The sequence below is a fragment of the Zootoca vivipara genome, chromosome 5 (genome assembly GCF_965207765.1).
Source record: "Zootoca vivipara chromosome 5, rZooViv2.hap1.1, whole genome shotgun sequence".
NCBI classification, from domain to species: Eukaryota; Metazoa; Chordata; class Lepidosauria; order Squamata; family Lacertidae; genus Zootoca; species Zootoca vivipara.
The window spans coordinates 62,145,598-62,172,374 of record NC_142588.1 but is presented as its reverse complement, the minus strand read 5'-3'; the positions used below and the strand labels follow the sequence as shown (position 1 = coordinate 62,172,374).

The window sequence follows — 26,777 nt, the reverse complement described above, 5'->3', positions numbered from 1 at the left end:
GGACTTCGCTCCGATGCCTTTGCGGAGGCCGGGGACCGCTTTCGCGACACTGGCCTCCGCAAAGGCATCGGAGCGAAGTCCCGGCTCCGATGCCTTCTGGAGGCTGGGGCTTCACTACGATGCCTTTGCGGAGGCCCCCAGCCTCCGCAAAGGCATCGGAGCGAAGCAGTTAATCCGTTCTAGGGGGTGTTTTCCCCCCGTCTAGAACGGATTAATCAACTTCCCATTACTTTCAATGGGAAAGTTCGCTTCGGTTTATGAACACTTCGGTTTATGAACAGACTTCTGGAACCAATTGTGTTCGTAAACCGAGGTTCCACTGTAGTTATTTTGCTTCTTTGTCATCCAGCAGTTACAACAGCTTCCCTGGCTAGTTTCCTGCTTCTATTATAGTTGCTCCCAGAAGCCATTTTTGCTTAACTTAATTGATTAGCACTTGTGTTGCTCATTAACCATGCAAGCATCTACTATGACTTCTTTGGGCTCTTTTGAATCTGATATAAATACCATTTACAAAGGGGGGGGAACCATAGGAGGCATACATTCTGTTTGAATATCTGTTATCATGCTTTTAGTAAGCCTTCATACATTCTGAAGAATGTTCCCTTTTCTGTCTTATCAGCTTGCTTTTAGAAGTTTACTTTTTTAAAAAAAGTTACATGTGCCTATGTTGAATTTCCTAGGGAACTTAACTACTCACACATATGTTGATTCTGATAGCACAGGAACATTGAATTTTCCCTTTTCCCGACACCCCCTCCCCCAGGAAACAGATCAGTCTATTAGGTCTTACCAAAGTCCATTTTGTGAATCTGGTGGGTGCCAGTCATCAGGGTGATCATTTGAAAACTTTATAAAGGGGTACCAAATCTTGTCATTTGCATCCCATATGCTATTGAGAACCAATAGTTATTGTAAGATGAAGATACTTTCAAGGATCCATTTGCTAACTTTATGGAACAATTGCAATAGTGAAGCATTATTTTCTTTCAAATATATTTTTCTCTTCTATCACAGCTGAGTTAGGAGATTTTGATGAATCTGGGGACCGAGAGCATCTTAAAAACAACCGGTACTTTCCAAACCAAGAAAGACTGCAAGGAAAAATACTTGAATTTCACAGGAAGCACATGTAAGTGCAAATGGATGTTTAATTTCTGGTATTCAGCATAGAACTATTTGTTGCTGTTATTGATAAAATCAGCATGTCTATATCTCTCATTAACAGTAAGTTATTTCACCTATACCTTCGTAGTAATGCTAGAAGGAGAATTTAGTTATGTGTGTTGTGTTGGCTAGGTGACCTGTTGGTCCTAAAATCAAGAAAAATTGTCTGTGGCATGAAATTTGACTCCTATAATTTACTTCCAGAGTGGTATAATATGCCCAAATTTGAGAAGAATCCATTGACAAATGTCAGGACTACAACTGTTTAAAAATGTTGCTTTTAGAGGTTCCACATTTCTGACCATGTTCATGCTCAGTGCAAACAAACATATTAAATTCTTTCTTTTTATAGCTTAGACAGTGACAAAATAAAGGAAAAGGCAGAAGTCTTCGCCTCACTTTTCTTTTGAAAACCTTGTTTCTAAGTTCTATTTTTAAAAAAGTAGTGCAAATGCAAGGTTGTCCAGTACATACTCCACGGGGCTTTTGAGTACAGAAACAGAAAGGGGAAGTGCTAGCAAATCAGTTTATGCTTGATTGGCAGGTAGACCTTCCAGGGTGGAGTCTTATCCCAAAGGTGAAATATCTCACTCCACTGAGTAGGTTTGCAGCAGCAGTTGTAAATTAAGACTATAAGCTGGGCAACTTTCCCTCAAAGTAGGAGTTTGGTGTTGGTCCATTGATTTTCAGTGGGTCTACTTGGAGAATGACTTAGATGGATACAATCGTTACATTTATTTGATACTCTTCCTTATTGTATAGTCTTTTAGATGTGTGACTCTGAAACTGACCACATAATCATTTAATCTGTTCTTTTATTCTTTACAATGGTATTTGACAGGTTTTGAAGCTTTCTTGAATAGAATTGAAATTTAAGAAGAACCAATTTCATGGGGTTTAAGCATAATGTTTCCCTCAGTGTTTTCTCCTATAATATAGGATATCATTTTGAATCAAGATGGTGGAATAAACCTTTCAAAATAGCACTGATTTTAAACACTTCTTTCAAAACGGCACTGATTTTTTTGTTTCTTAGAATTCCCAAACACTGATTTTTTTGTTTCTTAGAATTCCCAAACTACCCCCTCCCTTCTACCAATTCTCTAAAAGTATTCTCTACTCCATCACTATTTCCCCTGCCATTAGCAAGTATATGACTGGAACTATGTTTTTCAATATTGCTTGGGCCTTATGAATGCCAATGTAGCAATTATACTTCGTTCACTTATGCAGTTTACAAATTAATGTGAAGTAATCCAGGTTAAAAGTGGCAGTATTGGCCAGTTAACAATGCTTAATGGCCTTTTCAAAGTATAGTATCTTATTACATTTATGTCAGTTTGACCCTGATTTATTGGTGAATATTGTAATAACGTTGAACTATTTATTGTCCATGCAAGGTCAGAACTTTTTTAAAAAACAACAACAAAAAAACCTAGACATCAACTGCAGGAATATATTTATTGTTGAGAAAATTCTGTAAATTGGCTGTTCACTGGTTGTAGGATGGCTAAGCGGTTTGATCTGCTTAGCAGATAACAAAATTAGACCAGATTGTTTTCAGGCCAGTCTGTGAGGCTTAGTCGACTGAAAACAACTGAAGATAATTACTCACTGTGCTTTACCCTTGTAAACATTTGCTTGCATAGGGTAAATCACTTGGCATAATTACTGGTTTTTCTCACTTCAGAAATAAAGTACTGTATCTTCTCTAGGTGGAAAAGGTTATTTAAGAACGTTGATCAGTTTTTTTAGGCAAACATTTATTCAGGGATTTCTTCTGGTCACTAGCACAGCATAGAAATGTTGACCATTTTAATCTGTAATAAATATCTCTATAATCTGTGTGCATGAGCCTGTGGCTTACATGCCCCCTTCTCCACTTTTTTGTGATGGAGGAGATACGGGGTAGAAGGCAACAAGCAATCTGTAACAGACTTGACTGTTGATCCCCAAACAGGCAGAAGACTAAGAGGAACCACAGCTTGGGGGGAGTGTTTGCATTTTCAGGACTGATACTACCCAAGGTGTTAGTGAATTGACCTAGCATGTCGCAGAGGGTGCTAACACCACTTGCACACAACTGTGGCACATCCACACCATACATTTAAAACACAATCAGTGCACATTTAAAGCATATAATGTCCCCCAAAGAATCCTGGGAATCGAAGTTTGTTAAAGGTGCTGGGAATTGTAGCTCTGTGAGGGGGAAACTGCAGGATTCTTTGGGTGAAATCATGTGCTTTGAATGTGTGTTAGATACAGTGGTACCTCGGTTTATGAACACAATTGGTTCCGGAAGTCTGTTCATAAACTGAAGCGTCCACGGGGTACTTAAACTGAAGCGTTCATAAACTGAAGCAAACTTTCCCATTGAAAATAATGGAAAGTGGATTAATCCGTTCCAGATGGGTCCGTGGAGTACTTAAACTGAAGCGTTCATAAACTGAAGCATGGGTGTAATTGGTTCCGGAAGTCTGTTCATAAACTGAAGCGTTCATAAACTGAAGCAAACTTTCCCATTGAAAGTAATGGAAAATGAATTAATCCGTTCCAGATGGGTCCGCAGTGTTCATAAACCGAAAATTCATAAACAGAGGTGTTCATAAACCGAGGTTCCACTGTATTCTTTAAATTCATAATGGGGATCTGCCCTTGTACTAGGATAATACAATCATTTTAATTCATAAGACAGACTTAAGGGCAACTGTTAAGGATTGACACCTATCAACTGCAGATAATGGGTGGGTATGAGAACCACCAGGAGCCAGTTGTCTATATACAAAGACACAGTCAACTGATGCTATTGTAGTGCATCTGTCTTGAACATTGCAAAGCCATGGGACCAATTGGGCTTGCCTACTTACTGACTTGCTCTCATGTTTTCAAATAAAGACAGAGAGATTAGATGTTGGCGTATCCTCTTTTACAAAATTATGGAATACATAGCTTTTCACATTTAAAATTATGAAATAACAAAGGGCATTTTAAGGATACGCTAGTTTTAAAGAATAATTAAGTGTCTCTGAGTCTGATTATGACTTCAACTAGATTGCCATTTGCTCTTCCATTTGTGGTATCTCGACTTCTGAATGCCATGACTTCCGAAGGTTTCGACTTAACGTAGTCGGCAAACCCGGAAGTATTTTCGTCGTGCGCGCGTTCTGCGCCTGCGCAGAAGTGCAAAATTGAAAATTGCGCTTCGCGCATGCGCAAAATGGATGCTTCGACATCCGAAGGTTTTGACTTATGAAGAGCACTGTGGAACAGATCGCCTTCGTAAGTCGAGGTGCCACTGTATTTTTATGCTAGTTGGTTTTTCTCTTTTGGTCTGTCAGAGTGAAACTGAATAACTCTGAAGCTTAGTGACTGCTTACTAATATGGATATGATCTCATTAAACTTGTTGAACTGTATTAGAGTCTTTTTCCTGTTTCATAGCTTTGGATAGTGTTATAAGTAATTAATAATATTTTCAATTTTGGTAACACAGGGGCCAAACTCCAGCTGAATCAGATTTCCAGGTGCTTGAAATAGCTCGGAAGTTGGAAATGTATGGCATGAGATTTCACCTGGCATCTGACCGTGAGGGAACAAAAATTAATCTGGCTGTATCGAACATGGGCGTACTGGTATTCCAGGTAGGAAAGCAGTATTTAAAGTGAGAAGCTTTTTGTAGTTATGCAGACAGAAGACTTTAAATCCCGAGGATAGACCCATATGCCTGCTTTAGAGCATGTAGCAATTGATTCTGAATGAATGGCTACTACATCCTTGCCATGACAGTCTTTGCAGTCTCAACAGACAATTTGATGTTTGCAGATACCTTTGTGGCAGCAGCACTCTTCATCAAACCCAGATGGGATCAGTAGGGCACCATTGCAGCAGCTTCTTCTTTGAGACTAATGGGAGTGTTTGTGATACTGCCTTCATTATGCTGGCTTGGGCTGATGTTGTAGTCCAAATGTAGTAGTAGTTGTTGTAATAAATCTGTTACCCACCTTTCACCAGTAGGTCCTAGGGCATGTTACAACAATTTAACTTTCAGAATTAAAAACAGTTAAAACAGGTTGCAATCACAGGAATAGTGTGGATCCTGAAAAGACGTATCTCAGATGTCAAAGGTAGAGTAGCAAGATCAGGGAGGGCTGCTTTCAGAACTAGAAGTTCTTTTAACAGTCTTGTTGTTTTAAATTATCAGTTATCTGATCCAGACGATATGATTTACTGTAGATAGAAAAAAGGTTTGATAGTCTATAATTTACGTTCTGTTTAAAACCGGTGTATAATATACCTCAGTTATTTTATATTGAATTGAACACAGGGTAATACAAAAATCAATACTTTCAACTGGTCCAAAGTCCGAAAAATAAGCTTCAAAAGAAAACGATTCCTTATCAAGCTTCATCCAGAAGTTCATGTAAGTACTTGCATGATAATGTCACTTCTACAGTTTCAATCATGACTCAAATATGAAATGATGTTCATGCAGTATTCAGTACTGTTAATGCCATTCATTCATCGGTAATAGCACTACAATAAAAGCATTCTAGTAAAATCCATATTTCATTAAAGTCTGAATTTCTCTTGTATTTCTAAAATTAATTTATTATTTAAGTTTATTTATCTTCTGACTTGTCTTTCAAAGGAGCCCATCTGCGCAAAAAAAAGTTAAAAAGAGGTCCTAACACTTGTAAAAGTTGGGAACCACTGCTCTAGAGCATGTTCTTGAGGCCTACATTGAACCATGATATTAAAAAATATGACCCTGGACCCTAAACTATGTATTTTGTCTATTTTTAGAAAGGTGATGTGGATCTTATATGTAAACAGTTAATTGTATAATTTGTAGCCACTTGATTAGTTATTACACAGGGCTGGAAAGATGTTTCATGATGTACCCTAGATAACTAGTTCAAGAATCCTACATTCATTGCTATCTCAGAAAAAATGATGGGGCATTTGACCCATTGAGAGTGATTTTGATCCTTCTGATTTCACCTCTGGAGGTTATTTATGGAGGGAGGTTATTGAGTTGTACTTGTTTTTATTTTGATTATGTATTCTGTGTTTTTATATTGTGACTTTATCCTGTGAACTGCCCTGAGACCTGCGGGTATAGGAATTATTATTATTGACATCCTAGTCACATGGGTTGCAAATCCCTTTGAAATATGTTTTTATTGGGTGGCTTCTATAGACAGGCAAGACCTTTTTATTTATTCCTGTTTCCTTCATTGTACAATGTAAGTTGTGTTTTTATACCCCGTTTATAATTTTATAATTGAATCCATTATAATCACTCCTGATTTTTTCTCCTTGTCTATATTATTTGTTGTTAATTTTTGTTTTTCTCTTCACTTCTATCTGTTTCTGTTGAATAAAGTTTTATTAAATATTTTCTCATTGTAACCTTAAATGAGCAGAGGTAGCATGACAAAGTCCCATTTTGTGTTTCATTTCTAGGGTCCATATCAAGACACTCTGGAGTTTCTTTTGGGAAGTAGAGACGAGTGCAAGAACTTCTGGAAAATATGTGTTGAATATCACACTTTCTTCAGGCTATTTGATCAGCCAAAACCAAAGTCAAAAGCAGTCTTTTTCAGCAGAGGGTCATCTTTCAGATACAGGTATGATATAACCCAGTTCATTTTGATCCAGGAAAATGGAAGCAAGAAAAACTTCGGAAGTAATTCCTTTTAAATTAAAGGTTTAGGATCTTTATTTCTTGAGTACAAGAAGCCCAGGATTTTATGTACTTTTCCTGGATATTTTTTGTAACATTCATATTCATTTCTTCGCAGTGGGCGTACACAGAAACAATTGGTGGATTATGTTAAAGAAAGTGGGTTGAAAAAAATCCCATATGAAAGGTAACAAGCTCTTTTATATAAGCAAAGAGTCTTTAATGTTCTTATTTTGTATCTTCCTTAGTCTAGTCTACAATAATGAAAGTCCTTTTTTCCCTAGAGATTTTAAACTGTTAAAGTATTATTGTTTTCTGGAGTTTTGTCAGCTTCAGAATTTGACATTTTTATATTCCAAATTTAATTAATTAAAATGTTAAATACTTGACACTGGGAATTATGTTGAGTAGGAAGGAGCTGCAATTGACAAACTATTTAACATGTTTCAAATTCAAAAAAGTGATTTGATTGAATGGTATGGATATATGTTGGCTTAATCTTCACTTTTGCTTCACGTAGTGCCAACTAGAGACATGGAGTCTTTTTTTTTGTTCCAATGTTGTAAACCATCTTGCATTTGTTCATTGTTATACTTACCAGATGGTATCCAGAGCTTCCCTTCTGCTGACAAAAAGCATCTGTCAGCAGAACAGGGAGGGAGGTGATTTCTGGTCATTCTTCTTCCATGCTGTAGCCCCTTGCACCCCAAAATTGGCTATTGAGAGTTTGGAGAGGTGTATCAGATCTTGAGCATCTGGACCACATGAATAAACATTTTAAGCATTTTTTTGAATGTTAAAAATGTGTCCTGTCCTGGATTTGTATTTTAATATTTGTGTTAAAACTTACAGAATATGGAAATACATTTTTGCAGCTTTCCCCTCTCTCTAGTTAAAACTATAATTTGCAGTCACTGCATCTAACAGATAAAACTATCCATGAATGACAAAATTCTGAGGCTCGTTGATTTATTACTATTAATCTTTATCACACTTAACAGTCTTATGAAGTAGGTTATGTTTCAGGAATAGCTTCTTACTGAAGGCCCCCTGTTTGCTTTCTGTATATAGCTAATGAAGTGATCAGGGTATCACAGCATATTCTTTCTTTACAGGAGGCATAGTAAAACTAGAATGTCTGCTCACACCTTGCATGCTGATACACCCAAACAGGTTAGTCTTGATATTAACCTGTTTTGAATTATCAGAAAGATTATGAATCTCAGTCTTTTCATTCTAAAGCATGAATGATGTCTGCATTTAAAATTCTATATATTTTCAATCATTGCTCTGTTCAGCCTTGTCCAATTCTGGTAAGGTAAAGGTAAAGGGATCCCTGACCATTAGGTCCAGTCATGACCAACTGTGGGGTTGCTGCGCTCATCTCACATTATTGGCTGAGGGAGCCAGTGTACAGCTTCCAGGTCATGTGGCCAGCATGACAAAGCCGCTTCTGGCGAACCAGAGCAGCACACAGAAACACCGTTTACCTACCCGCTGTAGCTGTACCTTTTTATCCACTTGCACTTTGACGTGCTTTCAAACTGCTAGGAACTGGAACCGAGCAACGGGAGCTCACCCCGTCGCGGGGATTCGAACCGCCAACCTTCTGATCAGCAAGCCCTAGGCTCTGTGGTTTAACCCACAACGCCACACGCGTCCCCCAATTCTGGTGGTAATGTTAAATATGTGTGTACTGTTGAAGCAACTTCAGAGTTTTTCAGCTTGTACAGGAAAACAATTATTAGCTTTTTTTCTCTTGAATGGCAGACCTCCATGTCATATAGCAAACTGCATATAAAACCTACTTGCAAAAGAAATTTGCTACATGGAATGTATATGGGTGGGTGGGGTCGCCGTTCTAAAACCATGAATCTTATTTTGGGCACATGGAACAGTGCAGTTCTTTGGATCCAGATCAATATTTGATCCTAAATAATTCATATGTCTTTATCAACCAGGAGCCTATAGTTCATTATCAATATGATTTACCAGTGTATAGCAAATAAATCTCCTTACTGCTGCAATAACTAAAACTTTTCTATAGATGCCATTTCAGAGTGTCAAGATTGCATGCATAATTACTGTTACAGTTAACACAGTCATATAATGAATCAACTTTCTCTGGTCCCAAATCCAGAATTCTAAACCAGCATAATCTCATGTAGACATTAGAAGGAAGAGTTATCTGTAAGAAACCCAGGGCCAGTTTTCTTCATTCATCTACTCTGAACATTATATTTGGAAACACCATTAGCCATACTATGAAGAGTTTATTCATCTTCCATTTCATATAATAAAGATACATCACCTCATGATAATTCCCTCTGCCATTTTATAAAGACCAAACAGGGCCAGTTCTACATAAAAGAGTAAAGGAAGGAATGCAAAACAGACATGAAATATCTATAGAAACCAGTGAGAGATCAATACTATCTGCCTATGTATAATAGTCACATACTGAATTTATCCCTCCACCATATCTGAAGAAATAGGCTTTCAAAGCTCAAGACTCAATGAAATGGTTACCTTTAAAAAGTTGGCACAATATGCTTTTTTCTAAAATTAATACAAATCATGGATGACTGAACACTTGACCCAGATTTAAAATGCCATAGATAGAGCAGAGGGCACTGATTCACCCACCTTTGTCATGTGGTAGTGTCTCTCACACTGAAAACGGGCAAGGATGAGTCCCACAGTCTTCACAATCAAGTCGTCTCGGTAAAATTCATGAACTTATAAACATGTTTATCTGTCAATTCAAGTGGACATGGTTAGATATATCCTAAAACAGATTCTCTAACAGCTTCCTCTCTTGTTTTTCTCCTCAGAGTGCCTCATTTACAGAAGGATTAAGAACCCCTGGGCCTAATGCATGTACATATGCCTCCTTCCATTCGGATAATGTGTTAGCCACAAACATTGCCAGCTTGCCCACTTTCACAGAGAGCAATCCTTTCTTTTTGGAGCCCAGAATATCCCATACAAGGAGCTTGGCCGCAGAAGCAAATAGTGGGACATCAGAAGAAACTGGGAAGAAAGTGATACAGCAGCCTGGATCACCAGTACTCCAGTCATTCCAAGGTGTTGGGCTTTGTAAAGTTGCAGAAAACTGCACCCCCACTTGTACTGATGTTGAGAGTAGTTGTGGTTTAGGTGTAGCAGTAGAAGGTAGGATTACTTGTAAAAATGACAATTATGTGGATGACTTTACCACAGGTATGGCCATTGCTGCTAAACAGCATCTGCCTCAAGGTAGGGGTGCCTCACTTGTAAAACTGGTTAGCTCCCAGCTTCAGGTTTCAGAAGAGTTCATTGATGATGATCCAGCAGAAATTTCCTTTTTTGCTGGAGGTTCTGAAGCATTTTCCTATTTGTATGATGGTTTAGATTTGCAGGAGTCAGATTTAACTAATTGTCTCTCAGATTCACCTGCTTTAACTAAAGAAATTCTGCAAAGAAATATGATGTCTTCTCAGTCAAGTCCTGATAGGTGTTCCATAGAAGCAGTAGATATGAACATGGACCATGAGTTTGAATTTGAAGGAGAGAGTGATTTCAATGGGAATGAACAGCCATCAGATACCTCGGAATTATTTGAAGTTAAAGCTCAGGCAAGCAGAATGCAAAGTCTTCTGAGTCCTTCTGAAACTAGTTCACTAATTAACAACCGTTCTGAAAGTAGTTCTCTCAACAATTTGACATTAAATGGTATGCCATTTTTGCACACTTATAGCTCTGCTAATCACTCTGAAGCTAGTTCAATGGTGAATTTTCCGGCATATTCAGTTCGCTCTGAGTCAAGTTCAGCTTTTCAGTTCACTGACATTATTGACCAGTTGGAACAGCTGAGCTATCCACCTACCACTACAGAAGACTCTAGTAGCACTGATGACTCATGGGATTCAGAAACTGCAGCCCCATTAGACATAAACCTCTTTTTCAGCAACTCCTTTGCTGAGGCTACTAGAGAGAATTTCACTCTTGATTTTCAGAATAATCTTAAGAATCTCACCCAGGAAGATAAAACAGAAGATACACACACAAGCCATTAGTATTTTGGTTGATATTGCGCTAATTTATGCTTTCGGGAATCTGGTTTTGAAAGAGAAAAGATAATGTAGATTGTTTCTGACGTGGTTCATTCTAGTGTTTGGATTTCAAATTCATGTCCTTTTTAAAAATCCTTATCCCAATTTTTCTCAAGCCATCATAAATTAGTTGCTACTTTGAAGTGTAGATGTCAGTGGTGCAGACTAGCCATTATAATTTTTCTAATGTTTTGTACTATGCCTTTTTATCACCCAGCAATTGTTTAAACCAGGCACCCCCAAATTGCCGCCCTCCAGATGTTATGGCCTACAACTCCAATGATCCCTAGCTAACAGGACCAGTAGTCGGGGAAGATGGGAATTGTAGTCCAAAACATCTGGAGGGCTGAAGTTTTGGGATGCCTGGTTTAAACCATCTGTGGTGAAGGTCACTGCACCTTATGGATGCACGGCGTCACTGAATTTTGAACTTAAGTACACTTTGCAAATAACAAACTATCTACAAAGCACCGTTGCTGATGAGCAGTAAATGTCTTGAATGGCCATTGCCATATTTTGTGCTTCCTTGTTGGTGTTTTGTTACTGTAGAATTTTAACTCCTTACTCTGCAGAAACAAGCCTATAACACAGGGATAGGGAACTTGTGGTCCTCCATATGCTGTTGGACTACAAATCACATCATGCATGATTATTGGCCATGGAACAGCATCTGGAGGGCCACAGGTTCTCCACCCCTGCTGTAACTTAACCGAATCAATATGAAAGGTTTGCTTGAGCTTTTATTTGAAGATGGTACTACTTCAAGGAAATGATCTTATTATTGTTAGACTATGAATATACAAGTGGTATTGCAAGACTATATTATGGCGGTAAGAGAGTTGGCAAACCTGGTTCTCTCAGGTCTCCTGATAGACATTGAAGAATGTATTTAGGTTGCAAAGCAGGAAAGCAAACCTTGTACAGGAAATAAACTAAAATACTGTTAGGGCTGTGTCTGAAAGGATTATATCTTGAGTTAATTAAATAGGCTTGTGTATCTTTCCATTATAATTTCCTAATTATACCTGTGTGAAAGGGAAGATTGTGCAATATATGAACTTCACCAGATTTTCTGTGGTAGTGGTAGGGAACCAGGCACATCTGGTTTGTATACTCTGTGTGTTTTCACTGTGGATTTCCTATCATACTTTAAAAAAACCACTTTCATAATCCTCCTGACCAAATTCTTATTAGGCTGATTTTATCAGAGTGCAGCTCAGCATAATGGAGCAATTGCCTTCAGGCTGCCAATTAGTTTGCTTTTTGTTCTGAGTCTTTCCACATACTGTACAAGATTCACTTTCACTAGTTTATCATACCTGTAGTGATATGCTCCATGTGCCTGAAATTGTTATATCAGCAAGAATTTATACTAGTTGTGATAGTAGCACATTAAATAATACATACAGTAAACCCACAATTTAACCCGGGGGTTACGCTCCAAGGATCGTGCCTAAAGCCAAATCACATAAAGTCAAAACACACTGGGTTCAAATGCGGGTGGGATTGCCAAAGTCTTTCCCCCAGGACATCCCTTCCATTTTTAAAGAAAGTTGTTTTCTTGTTTTGTTTTTTGTTTTGGCCAAACACAAGGCTGAATGTGCACAAGTTGCTGGCTTACTGTACCATGGAATGCAATCTTTCGATACCATATTTTTTTAAAAATCTGACATCTCTGCCCCTCTAGTTTTTCAGAGAAGTACCAGGACTCTGTAGGGCCAGGTTGTACTTCATGTGGGTATCTGGAGAATATCTGCAACTTGGGTTTTCATAGTCTATATTTACCTTGGATTTTAAGTATTGCTTTGCTTATTCTAAAGCTATGACGGTAATGCCATAAAGTTATATTACTAGATTAAAGTGCCCCCCCTTTCCCAACCATAATTCAGAAAGGAATTTGCTTATGTAAGATTTTAAAGTTAAGAATGCATGCACCTTTGCTGATACAGGCTAGGAGTGCTAAAATTAGATATTGGTCATGATCAATGACTGGTGGTACATGCCGAGATTGTACAAATAACCTCGGTTAGTAAATGGTAATATGAGGTACCGGTAATTGTATTTCTTCTCAGAAACAACATATCTATGGCAATCCACTTCTGAACTCTTGGCACAGTACAGTACAGCTAATTTCCTGTTAAAGCTTCCTATTGAATAGATCAGTTCAGTTACTGAAATAAAACATTTTCCTTTCCATTTGGAGCATTGCACACAACCACATTTTATTCAAGACCATCATAATTAAATACAAGATTGGTCAAATGCAGGTGCATTTTCTAGAAGTGCCTGTTAACTTCCCCAGAGGCTTTTCTAGTAGCTGTTGTTCTTAAATATGTTGTATGTTTTGAAATCAAGTAAAATTTTCAGGATTTGTTTGGACTCCGTGCCCTTCTGTTTTGTAAGTACAGTCATACCTCTGTTTGCGACTGATTGGTTTGTGACCACCGCGGACCTGGAAGTGCTTACATCCGGCTTCCGCGGTGCGCGGATGCACAGAAGCGATCTGTGCAGAGCGCGCATGCGCAGAAGCGCTCTATCAGTGCTTCGCGCACACGCAGAAGAGCCCCTCAGTTTACGACGAACTCAGGAAGCTACCAGCTCCCCGGAACGAATTGTGGTCGCAAACCGAGGTATAACTACTTGCCTCCCTATGAATGTCTTAATATTTTTTTAAAAAACCTTTTTAACAACAACATAGTTTTTCTGTTTAAAACACATCAAATTGCCTTCATTCCCAATATGAGATTGTTCCTGAACTCTCATACTTTTTAGGTAAGTCTGAACTTGTTATTTATTCTTAGTGAAATATAGGTAAAAATAAATTTCACAATACCGTATTCAGCTTCTGTTTATCTCCAAGCTGTGAAGTTATGGATTGACAAGGTTATGTTGATTGAAGTTGGGACTGATATGCATAGCAGAAAGGAAATGTGTTGGATCCGCTGGTTAGTTTCCAGTAGTTTTTTTTATATAAAAAAAATAAAGAATTCAGAATGTGGGCAATGGAGGGCTGATCTAGAAGTCGTAAGGAACCAGAGGTTTGCTCTGCCTCTTGATTGCAAACCTCACAGAAGACCTTGGGCTTGTGTGTAGAAATAGTTCCCTTTTTATTATACTCCAAGGGGAGATCTCTTGCACTTTGTTAGTTCTCATAGTGTATTCTATTTTCTTCTGAGAAACTTGTCATAGTTCAAGTCTGTTTTGTTCAGTATTAAACCATCCATGCTACAGAAGATGAACATTTTTGTTTACCCTAGTCATATCTTGTGGTATCGTTAATTTTGCTAGTTTTATTATTATTTTCACTGTTTTGCTCATTTCCCGCTTCTGTTAGTACAAATCTAGTTGTTGGTAGAAAAACTTGCCTAGAATTCCAGTTTTTAAAATAAATGTGCATGTGTGTTGCAGATTATAGCAAGTAGCAGCTGATTGCCTCGGGGTCAACAAGCAGGTGGGGAGCAAATTCACAAATGAATGTTCCTCTGACATTAAGATACAGGGGAAATAAAAAATCTGTACATAATAGGTAGCTTTTTTCATAGTTGCAGAAACATCCATGCAAGTGAGTTTGCTCCGTTGTACACTGATAAAGTATTTGACTGCACTTTATGGTACATGGGTATGTAGTATTAAATACTTCAGATTTTAATCAGATATACTCAAAGCATTATTTACTGACATTATTATAGGTTTGTAATCATTCTGCATTTAAACATATTTATTTTGACCCAATAAAAAATAAAGGATGACTTGATTGATGGAATATGGTTGAATGCTGTAGCTTGACAACCATATACAGTTAAGCTTTGGCAGAGCTGTCCACACATAATTTATAATGAGCTCCCGTTGCTCACTCCCTGCTCCTGCCAACCTAGCAGTTTGAAAGCACGTCAAAGTGCAAGTAGATAAATAGGTACCGCTACAGCAGGAAGGTAAATGGCGTTTCTGTGTGCTGCTCTGCTTCGCCAGAAGTGGCTTTGTCATGCTGGCCACATGACCCGGAAGCTGTACGCCGGCTCCCTCGGCCAATAACGTGAGATGAGTGCCACAACCACAGAGTCGGTCACGACTGGACCTAATGGTCAAGGGTCCCTTTACCTTTATCCATTGTAGAATTAGGTATATAATTTGCTATTAAAGCAATTTCTTTTTCTAATAATTATTTACCACTTGACATGAGTAGTGACATGCTTATTTTGAAATCTGGTTCACTTTTAAATTCAGTTTACTAACCTTAAAAGACTAATGAAATTCCTATCAGATATATTCTTATGGATGGTGTGTGTGTTAAGCCTTTAGAAGAGCATTAATTAAAAACCTGTTGGTAATTCATTCCCATTATTGTCATTTTGCCGAGTTTTAAGCTTTCAGGTATTACATGCATTAGTTAGACTTTCATTGCAAATGTGTCAGTACTGATTCTTACAATGGTCACTTATTTTTAATATTCAATTTCCCACCCAATTAATGCAGTATATATACTTGTATGCACATGCTGAATAAATTAATATTGTGAGCTTTTTGCAGCTCTTCATGCTTAACTTCAGCTAAATATCTTACTCCTTGTTTGTGAAATTTTAGGGGGTTCATCCACTTAATGAAGAATTTGATTTTCAATTGTTCATCAGTAATTAACATTGGTATGAGTGAGATCATAAGAAACAGTTTGCCATATTTAGGACCAAGTCATAGCTTTAGTATGTGGAGCACATAAAAAATACAGATTCTCTGTATTGGCAACCGACTGCAAAGGTTCAGAACATACTGGGCATACATATAGTAAAGCTTTATGTTTCAAATGATTTGTGCCTTAGTATTATCCGTTTCTTAGTACAATGATACATATTCAGGGGGGGGGACTACATTTATTGGACTGGAATTCCTTACTACAACTTTTTGATCATGATCATTTTTATACTCCAGATGTTTGTTTTATACTTTTTTGTTTTCTGTTGAAATTATTGATGATATATCTACAAATTTGTACTAATTTGAAATTGTTTATGCAATAAAATGAAGAAGTATTTGATATGAATGATAAATTTGCTTTTACCTTTCATTAACAGTTTTTTTTAAAGGCATACTATATTATTTTGTAAGGCTGCCTTACTTTAGAAGTGTAGTTGGCTCTTTATAATCCAACAATTTATTCTGGAATACAACAGCGAATTTATCTTGAACCATTTTTACTGTTCTTTCTTTAAAACAAGCTGGCCATGATCATAAGTTGTTGTTTTAGTGTTACATATTCTATATACTGTAAATCTATAGTATAAATTATATACACAAACACAACTAAAAATGTACTTGGCTTGTTTCAGGCAGATTAGTCCGTGAAGATGACCAACATTTAACTTGCAGGATAGGCCATGAAAGATCTAAGTAGCCTATGCAGATTAAGGAGTTCGACATATCCAAATATTTTATGGTCTCTCTTGTTTAAAGCTGCTCCTTCATTATCCATACTTGATTAGCCTTTTTGTTTGAAAATATTGCTTTAATTTGCACACTGAGCTACATACAGCTGGACCCCTTACGTACAAGAAACCACCTGGGATTTGGGATCAAAAATCCTCAAAACTTGCTATAAAAAATATTTTTTCAACAATTTTGACATTTTCATATCTTTCTCATTTCTTTGTTTTATAACTGTACTAATGTACAGACAGAAAGTTCCTACAAAACACATTCAAGTGTCCTGTGACCCGCTATTTAGTACTTGATATTCAAGCACTGTTGGCACTCGGTTGTGAGCTCTGCACATTCCCAGTTAGCTGAAATTTTGACACCAGTATTAACATCTTCCTCTTTTCTAGTAATATTGATATCTTCAAATAGCCAGTCAATTTTTCCTCCGTGCTGGTGTCACTGAGGGCAGATTACAATAATTCATAATATGGCTAACGCCTACTGGTAGGGGTTGGGGAACCTGCGTTCCTCCAGAAATTGTTGGAGTTAGAGCTCCCATCATGGTCAGTGACCAAGGTTGATGGAAATTTTATTCCAACAACATCTGGAGGGCCACAAGTTCCCCACCACTGGCTATTCAGAGACACTGGCCCTCAGTTTGAATTAGCATTGTTTTCCATCCATGCTCCCCAAGCCAAATATAGCTACCAGTTTTGTAGTTGAATAGTATCATTTTCCTGACAGTTCAAATTTAGGTACAATGCATCCTGGTGTAGAAACAGTGTATTGACACAGTGGTAGAACTTATTATTTAAGTAGTGCTTACTATACTACCTGGAAATATGATTCCTCAGAAAGTTAATCCTTAGGAGTAAAGCTGATGCACTGGATGCAACTATAATGACAATCATATTATCAAAGGCCCTTTTTATTTTCAGACACAGAATATGAAAGAGGTTCATTATATTTTGGGAAAGGAAATACACCCTACCTTCTCATTATAATATTAAGTTCCATTTTTAAATGCTACAGTATTTGGGTGTGTGAATACCCTCTTTGAGAGTATCTATGCCAGGCATCCCCAAACTGCGGCCCTCCAGATGTTTTGGCCTACAACTCCCATGATCCCTAGCTAACAGGACCAGTGGTCAGGGATGATGGGAATTGTACACCAAAACATCTGGAGGGCCAAAGCTTGGGGATGCCTGATCTATGCGTGCTTTTGGTATCATGCTGTGGAACCATACAGAGAATTGTGTTCTGTAATATGAATGCACAGAACCAGTTCTTGAACTATCGTTGCAGGTAAGTAAAATATGCATGTTAGAACACATTGCATGTGTAAAAATGCTATTTCAGTTTACTAGTGTGCAAACACTTCATGAACATATACTGCTTAGGGGTGAGAGCAGAAGATGTTACAATTCCTCCCCCCCCCTTTTTGCTAAAGACAGCAAGATCTGGGGGTTTCCTTACTGTGTGGCACTTGCAGATATGCTATTTGCTTTTGTCTCTGTGCAACCATGAATTCCTTCTTTTGTACTTGTCTATACCTGTAGCAGTCATAGAAAAGGAAAACATGAGGCAAATAATGAATTGCTTTTCTTTAAAGGCCTCAGCCTTATATAGGAAGGGGCTACGACATCAAGGCTTATTTACAGCTTGAAGTAGTAAATTCTGTTCTTACAATAGGGACATGGAGTGGAGGAATAATGGCAATGAGTCTTTTTCAATGGGGTAATTGGTTTTAGAGGGGTTATAGAATCCTATTTTGATTACTTGTGTCAAAAGGTTGAACAGCTTGCAGAAAATAGATTTGCAGAAAATAGTGCAAGAAACTTGTCCTAAAAATCAGACTCTGGGTATTCAGGAGACATTTTCACATATCTGCAATTTTTTTGGTTTTTAAATGGTATTAAGCCAAGTGTGGGACTGGAATGCTAGCCTGTTGTATTTTTTGAGAAGCTGTCACATTTCTTTTTGAAAGAAGATATTGTACTGTGGGTTAATCCACAGAGATACTGTGGGTTAATCCACAGTACAAGATATTGTACTGTGGGTTAATCCACAGAGTCTAGGGCTTGCTGATCAGAAGGTCGGCGGTTCGAATCCCTGCAACGGGGTGAGCTTCCGTTGCTTGGTCCCAGCTCCTGCCCACCTAGCAGTTCGAAAGCACATCAAAGTGCAAGTAGATAAATAGGGACCGCTCCGGCGGGAAGGTAAACGGCGTTTCTGTGTGCTGCTCTGGTTCGCCAGAAGCAGCTTTGTCATGCTGGCCACATGACCCGGAAGCTGTCTGCGGACAAACGCCGGCTCCCTCGGCCTATAGAGCGAGATGAGCGCCACAACCCCAGAGTCGGACATGACTGGACCTGATGGTCAGGGGGCCCTTTACCTTTACCTTTATTGTATATATACAATAGACAGCTACCCAATCCTCAGTTTTCAGAGGCAAGTAAAGACTGGGTGCATCATTTATGGAGCCATAGTGGAAGCACATTGGGGACTTGATCAGTTTTCAGAAGTCATTTTGAATAAATCACAAATCTCCTTTTGCTAAGTTGTGCACTCTTTGAAGGTTCTAGCCTTCATTCATTAACATAAGTAAGATCAGGTCTGAAACTATTGTGAAATCTTATCCATAGTGTCTACTGCCATTTTATTGCATGCATACTAATATATAGCATCTTTTTAAAATAAAGCCTGGCTTTCTGTAACTTATAATGTGTTTATACAACTTGTCAATGCATCAGTGTCCAACAGAAAGGCTGATGGCTACAAACCTTTTGTAGAAGTCATACTTTTAATATACATAAATAAGAGTTTGAGGAGTTTTTTTAGCATCTGATTGCTGTAGAATGAGGGGTGGGGGTGGAAGTACAAATGGATTTTTATGCATTATTGTGACCTGTACTAATGTATGTATTAATAAATGTAGAATGTAAGAATGTAAGTTGTCTGCGGTACTACTGAAACTCACCTGCTTTCAAGAAAATCAGTTTACTTAGCAGTAGTTTGACGACTTCTAATTTTTCAAATTAGGAAATGCTTGTTGGATGTAGATTTTCTAAAGACATGACACTTGAGGACCCCCCCCTTTAACTGCTGTTAAATTGAAGGTGTTGTGCATTGCATTAGCTTCTCTACAGCTTTAGTCCCATTTATGTGACATGATTTGGATTCTAAAATTAAACAAACCTGCAGCTGAAAAACTATATAAAACTACTGCTTCAAAGTGCAAACCTCTCTGGAAACACAGTTGGACTCAGTGGCAAAGGAAGTGCAGTTTTACACATAGTCAGACAGGCTCATCTACAGACACCACTAATTATAAGGCAAAAGACTTGCTTCTAAAGTTCCTTCTATGCTTTTCATATCCACAACTTTCACTCACACTCTAAACACACATTTCCTCTCTTTCTGAAATGATACTATCAAAAGTAGATGTGGCATTCCTTCTAAATAACCAGTCAGTTGTCAGGCAGGCTGCAAAATTGTCTTGTTAACTCTCATGTATAATGGAAGGCCTTTTAATAGTCGCTGACTTTAAAAAACCATGCTGATTTGCATTGTTTCAAAACCACTCCCATCTTTAATCTCACCCCACCCCACTCCCATGATTCTCTTCAATTCTTTTGCTTCCTGCAGAAGATGAGAGGTGGGGCAAAAGCAATTCATCTAAAGAAAAGAAAAGCTGTAGCAGTATTCCATTATCATATACCTGTTAAAATGTAATGCTGCTAATGGGCAATGCAAGACACTGGCAGATCTTTCTTTACTTGGTGTATTTTAAGGAAAGATTTCTCCCCCACTGTTGTTTCTACAATTGTGGTCATAATGTACTGGATGCCATCTGCTCACAATCTCATACACACAATAAAAAGGATGTTAGCCTTGAAACTGAGCAGCATTTTCAAATACTGTAGAGTTTTTTTTAAGAAAGAAAAGAAAGAAAGAAAGAAAAAGCTGTTTCTGTTGGAAAGGAAATGAAATACTAAAGACTTTGGGGAAAGTCCAAGTTGCTTCTTGCTTGTATTTGACTTGTACGTTCAAGCAGATTTCCCGTAAATTGCTTTCCCAGCAAGGAACAAATGCCAACAAATACTGTACGCTGGATCTTACAGATACGATACTAAAAGTCAGGAGGAGGAGTAGGGGACTGCATGAGCTGATACAATACACAGTAGATTGGCCAAAGAATGTTAATAGTTAACTTCCCTGATACTCTGAATCTCTTCCAGGTGACCTAAGTGTAACACTGTTTAGCTTCCTGAGTTAGCCAGTGTGAATGCATGCACTTAAACTTCCTCTCCTTTTCGTAATGCCTCCCCCTTTTGGCATTCATTACTTTTAAAAGGCTTTGCTTCCAGAGTCAAACGAGAGAGCAGTCAGTTCCTTTCAGTAGTGTAGCACTGTAGCAGAAGCCTTGCAGCTGGCTGCCCTCCAATTTCTTAATCCCGCTTCAAATAAGTGTTGAAAAGTATTACGTGCCTGTTTATTACTGGGCCTTAATATCACTTTGAGTGGATACTTTGGGGCAGTTCAGTGGAACTTTTTTTTTTGCCGTTTACAGTGGAATCAAGAATACATGTTGGCCAGAGCACAAAGCTTCATGCTGTCTTTCTGAGGCTGCACAGAATGGAATTTGGAGTGGGAGTGGCAAACATATCTGGGGCAGCACTTACTGGTGTCAGCGTAGGAGCCCTCTCTGGCATTACCCTCTGCAAAACAGCTTTAGCATTGGAATAATAACGATAATATATATTAATGATAACGTGGAAAATGTCAGCCATAATTCAAATGCAAGAAACTTTCAAAATGCATAAGTAGAGAAGCTGTTTTGCTTTAAGAGTGAATGGCAATGGGATAAACAGCCTAATTTTGATGTTTTGGGTAGCAAATCACAATGTTAGGGCACCAGAATGCTTAACATTGCAATTTGGATCTGTGCCATTCATTTGCCATTTTGTGCAAAGCTCCTGTGTTCAAGTCCCACTTGTGGACTTCTCCTGGGCATCTGGCTGGCCACTGTGAGAAGAGTGCTGGACTAGATGGGCCTTCAGCCTGATTCAGCCTGATACTCTTACATGATACTGATCATGGAATTTGCTTGCAAAAAGAGCAGTTGCAAGGGAATTGCTAGTGGCGCAACATATTAAAACAGAGACCTTCTCTGTAGAGAACAGTATTTTGTGAAATAGCTTGCTTGCTCTAAAGAAAAGCTACAATAAATGGAAAATTTACTTTAGCTTGGTAATTACTACAATGCTAAAACATTGTTTTGATAAGCTTCTTTTTCATTCCTTGCTACATAACAATTACGTTGTGCCACGGTTGTCCAGACACACCCTCAAACATTACTTGACAAATGAAATAACATATCTCCACCCAGTTAGTGATGCAACGTGGTTTAAAGACTGTAGAGGAAGCTGTATTTAGCATGGGTAGTTATTGAAAAGCTGCTATGTGGTTACAAAGTCAGGAAGGGCATGCAATCTGCATTCTCCCTATTTCTAGTTTCATATTTCCTATCCATACATACAGTTTCTGAAATCAAATGTATGCTGAACTCTGAAAATATGGAGCTTTCCCATTTTTGTTCTCCTGCTTTCCATTCCTTGTTTTTCAGGGGCATTGTGTCTCGTGTGATCTGTTTGCAGAAAGTAGTAAGAACTCCTAACTCTCCAAGAGGAATGTTAGAAGCAGAATATGTTGAAGCAGTATACAGTGGTGCCTCGCTAGACGAAATTAATTCGTTCCACGGGTCTTTTCTTATAGCGAAAAATTCGTCTAGCGAATCCCATAGGAATGCACTGGATTTTTTTCGACTTTTTTTTTGCCCATAGGAACGCATTAATTGAATTTCAATGCATTCCTATGGGAAACCGCGATTTGCTAGACGAATTTTTCGTAAAACGCATTCGTCTAGCGAGGCAAGCTCCGCTCGAAAAATCCTTTCGTTAAGCGGAAATTTCGTTAAGCAGGGCATTCGTTAAGCGAGGCACCACTGTATTGTGGTCTTGATCTGTTTAGCCATAGCAGAGGAAATGGGATTGTTGTTGTTGTTGTTGTTGTAGGTTGCTTTTGTTCAAAAGTCTAATTGTTCCTAACATTTTCAAAGACTGCTTTAAAATATTTGTGGGCTCATAAAAAAAAAAAAGCAAACAAGGGAGACAACTACTACAGTACTTGCAAGTGTGATGTGGATTTGGCGATGTACCTGGTGGTATTTTGTTGAAGCAAAACCAATTCTTAACCTCTTTCTCTTCCCCACTTCCTTCCTAATGTGTTAGGTCCTCAGCTGTCTTCCTTTGTAATGAAGAGTCCAATGACTTTGAATCCCTCGTTTCATGTGAATATGAACACACCTGGCCAGGGCTCATCTCCTCTTTTGAGTCCTGTCCTGAGCGATGTTGGTGGTGCCAGGATAGAAGAAGAGGATGAGGCAAGGCGTAAGGTAAGGCAAGGACAAGGAGGGTGATTTTTGTTTGTTTGTTTCATGAGCCTCTGCTTCAATTTCAGATTTCTTTGTTGGGGCTTATTCACACTTACCTTTCCTCTACTCTTTCCATGCACAGTCCACGGTTTTAACCTCTGTGTCTGAATGCTCCCCTTCCCCCCCTTTTTTTTGCTTCAGAGCTTTCCCTGCAAAAACCTACTCTTTAAATTTCAATCAGAGGAAACATCAATCCACAGAAAACTTTGAAGCGCGGGTTTTCACGAGGAAAGCTTGGGGCAAAACAAAACCAAATAAACCACTTGGACACAGAGCATTAAAGCGCGGACCTCCGCATGGAAAGAGCATGGCAAAAGTTAAGCGTACATAAGCCCTTAGTTATAGCACTGGGAGATTTGCACATTGCTAATATCTATCGTACTAACTTGTGTGCTGTTAAACTTCCCACATAATTGTTTTTCTTGACCTATGTTAAAATAAATACACCACACTTTGCTACTATAAAACTGCTAAAAGGAACAATCCTTTGTTCCAGCTGTTTCAAAGTGAGATATGAACTAAATGCTTCTCTTTACCTCAAGAGCACCATTTTTGTCCTTTCTGTTTGTGGGGAATAGTTGTACTGTAAAACATTAGAGACAGTTATATAAAATACATTAATTCCAACTCTCTGAGTGCTTTTCTGCAGTCTAATAACCCACAATTTCTTGTCAAAAACAGATCCTTCACTTGAACACATTTTTCAGGTGGGAATGAGCTGGTTTTGTTGTTTAGCAAGCTCAGCTCAAACCATAGACAATTTATCTTATTTAACAACCGTATTGATTACTGCTGGTGAATCAATCTTGGTGAACGTGAAATTAACTAGAAGGAAAGGCAAAACCCTGATTTTGCATGTCTAAGCAGGAGGGAAATTAACCATACAATTGGGAATTCTATCTTCCCACTGCAAAAATCATGCATTTTTTTGCAACTTTGTATCTTGCACTTATGAGAATTTGGGAAAGTTTGGGGTTGGGCATTTTTGTGTTTGGAGTATGATTCATAATCTTAATCTAGAACTTTTTCTATTGAAAATAATACAGTCAACTTCAAGGTTGTGGTTTGGTGCCTTATCTGAGGTTAGATGAGATATATTAAAAAGCAAATTTGTGGCTTCCTCTACCCATGTTTCTGTTTCCATCAGGCTCAATGTGACAAAGAAGTTGAAGCTTTTCAATGCAGTACAGTATGTCTCTGTCCAGACATATGCAGCCTAGAGGATCAGTGCTGTCATCGTTGCATGACCCAAACAGAGGGGTGGGATAAAAGGTTTTTTTTCCATCAGCACTGTATCTCATACAGAAGTATCAGCATTACCCCTAAAGTTTTCCCCACTCTCCTGCCCATATAGCAGAGGAAAGGGAATATTTCATGCCAGTGCCAACCTAGCAGTTCGAAAGCACGCCAAAGTGCAAGTAGATAAATAGATAATTGTTGTTTCCATGTGCTGTTCTGGTTCGCCAGAAGCGGCTTTGTCATGCTGGCCACATGAGCTGGCTCCCTCGGCCAATAACGCGAGATGAGCACTGCAACCCCAGAGTCAATCACAACTGGACCTAATGGTCAGAGGTACCTTTACCTTTACCTTTACCAAATAGATTTGATGTCAGTATGGGGCAGTGCTGTTGAGAATGCCAATTACCATCAGTGTCAGGAATGTGCACTACCAGTTGTATCCCATCTGTGAATTAAGGCCACAGCGGGTTAGTTCTTACCGTATCTGCTTGGTCACAGGTAACAGTGTGTTTCAAGCAACTAGCTCTAGATCAGGATCAGGGTGTGGTTTAATGAAACTCATATTCACATCTCAGGTGCAGGATTCCCACTGCCTCACCTGAAGAATACATTTGGCAGAGTTGATTCAAATATTTCCTTTAAAAGCCACACACTTCAAAGCCATTTAGAGCAGGAGGCTCTGGTTTTGGCCCTCCTTTTATATTGGCACATCTGGATGGCCGAAGGAGTCGTCTTATATAGCTCAACCAAGCTTTCTTAATAAGAAACATTTTCTGTTTCATTTATTTGGGATTTGCTTTTATCTTTCAGAGGTACCCAGCAGACAAAGCCTATTTCATTGCAAAAGAAATTCTTGCTACTGAACGAACTTATTTAAAAGACTTGGAAGTTCTAACTGTAGTAAGTGATTTAAACCCACTTTCCCCTAAAAAGAGTTGTTTTAATAGTTGTATGTGTAAATTGTGAGTTGTGTGTTATTGCAGTCCTTTAGCCTCTGGGTAAAACTGGTTATAAACTGGAATTTCCAGGATGGAATACTTGCAAAACGTCTCTTGTGCATCTTGTTTAGAGTATGTGTCTGCAGCCAAAGGACTTGTTTGATATTGTTGAAATTTGTTTGCATCTTGTTTTCTTCTGGGTTCTTTGATACTTTTTACATTGCTGATACCAAGAACAGGAAGGCAAACATCTGCTTCTTATTTATCTCTCCTCTGCAGTGGTTCCGCAGTGCAGTTGTCAAGGAAAATGCCATGCCTGAAGGTCTCATGACCTTGCTGTTCTCAAACATAGACCCCATCTATGAATTTCACAGAGGTTTTCTGAAAGAGCTTGAACATCGGCTAGCACTTTGGTAAGTGTTAAGAGCATTGTAAAGGCAAACATTTGAATCTGGTCAAAAAGAGTAGAAATATGGTTTCTTTGTTTTAAATTTTCAGGTCTGGCATGCCTGTTTTTGCAAAATACATATAAACTTCAGAGAAGTTTAGTTGATAGCATACAGTGTTAAAACCTTTACTCTACTTCCGTTTTTTAAATGATTATTGAGACTCCAATTGAGACATAGATTTACTAAGGGCCAACTCTCTTCAATGTGTGCTTGTGAAATGAAATCAACTGAATCTCTACACCATGTTATGTTTTTCTGCCCCATGTACAGTTCGGCTCGTGCTACTCCATAATCCAGCCTATGGCTGACAAACCAGTTGACCTACAGCTTGCCTGGGTTCTTCAAGATGTGGACCCTTATATTACTCTACAGGTTGCTAAATTCCTAACAGCCGTCCTCTCGTACAAGAGACGGAATGGAATGTTAGCTGATTATTGATAGTTATAAGAATTTTGTAAATGACATCGGATATTGATTTTAGTTTAGTGCCTAAATTTTTAATCTTAATCTTAAACTTTTAAGATACGTTTTTTGAATTGTTAATATTTGTCCTTGTGAGCTGTGAATTGTGTTATATTATTTGCGGTTTGTACGAGTCCGCGGTTTTATTTGATTTGTTTTGTTATGTTGTGTTTTATGATGGGCGTAAAGCCGAATAAACATCTTTGCTTTGCTTTGAGACTCCAATTTGAGCTACAAATTGAAACAGGAAACATGGTTAGTTAGTTTGCTGAGAAATGAATGGAAACAGTTTTGGTACTCTTTACTTTTATAGTTATTGATAGTATGCTTTAGTTTCTATAAAACAGTTCCTGCTGGAAAATAATTGTAAGATTCAATTTCCCAAGAGCATTAGCACAATCTTCTCACTCTCTCATTGTAGGGAGGGACGTTCCAACGCTCCCACGAAAGGAGATTATCAACGGATTGGTGATGTCTTGCTGAAAAATATGCATATGCTAAAGGTAGGGAAATAACTCCCAAGAATCTGTGTGTTCCTCCATGTTCAGTGGGTGGATTAATATATAACATTAAATGATTGTTTAGTGATGTGTACTCAAGGAAGGAGCCCAGGCGAAGTCTTCTTGCATGCTCCTTCTAGCCTGCTTCTCCTGCATGACTGGACTGAGGTCTTCAGCAGTGTTGACTTCCATTTTCATAGAATCTTGATTTGTTGCCTATGAGCCAGATATTGTGGTTTAAAACAAATTCTAGTCTGTTTCAAAACAAGCTGCTTTCAAACTCTGGGTCATGAAAGTGGCTTGTTTGGGTAACAGAGTTTGCTTTAAACCACAAGATT

General features: G+C 38.4%; 1 protein-coding gene across 3 annotated transcripts in view; it reads left to right on the top strand.

Moving 5' to 3' along the window:
- FARP2 (FERM, ARH/RhoGEF and pleckstrin domain protein 2) overlaps positions 1-26,777 on the top strand; it is a 61,359-nt gene that overhangs the window by 21,657 nt on the left and 12,925 nt on the right. For all 3 annotated transcript variants that reach the window (XM_035133929.3, XM_035133926.3, XM_088670781.1), the window contains exons 7-17: positions 1,018-1,132; positions 4,660-4,807; positions 5,491-5,586; positions 6,633-6,796; positions 6,971-7,039; positions 7,968-8,025; positions 9,687-9,939; positions 22,649-22,812; positions 24,901-24,990; positions 25,308-25,441; positions 26,361-26,442. In XM_035133929.3, coding sequence (XP_034989820.1) covers positions 1,018-1,132; positions 4,660-4,807; positions 5,491-5,586; positions 6,633-6,796; positions 6,971-7,039; positions 7,968-8,025; positions 9,687-9,939; positions 22,649-22,812; positions 24,901-24,990; positions 25,308-25,441; positions 26,361-26,442 — 1,373 coding nt within the window. The remainder of the gene's footprint in view (positions 1-1,017; positions 1,133-4,659; positions 4,808-5,490; positions 5,587-6,632; positions 6,797-6,970; positions 7,040-7,967; positions 8,026-9,686; positions 9,940-22,648; positions 22,813-24,900; positions 24,991-25,307; positions 25,442-26,360; positions 26,443-26,777) is intronic.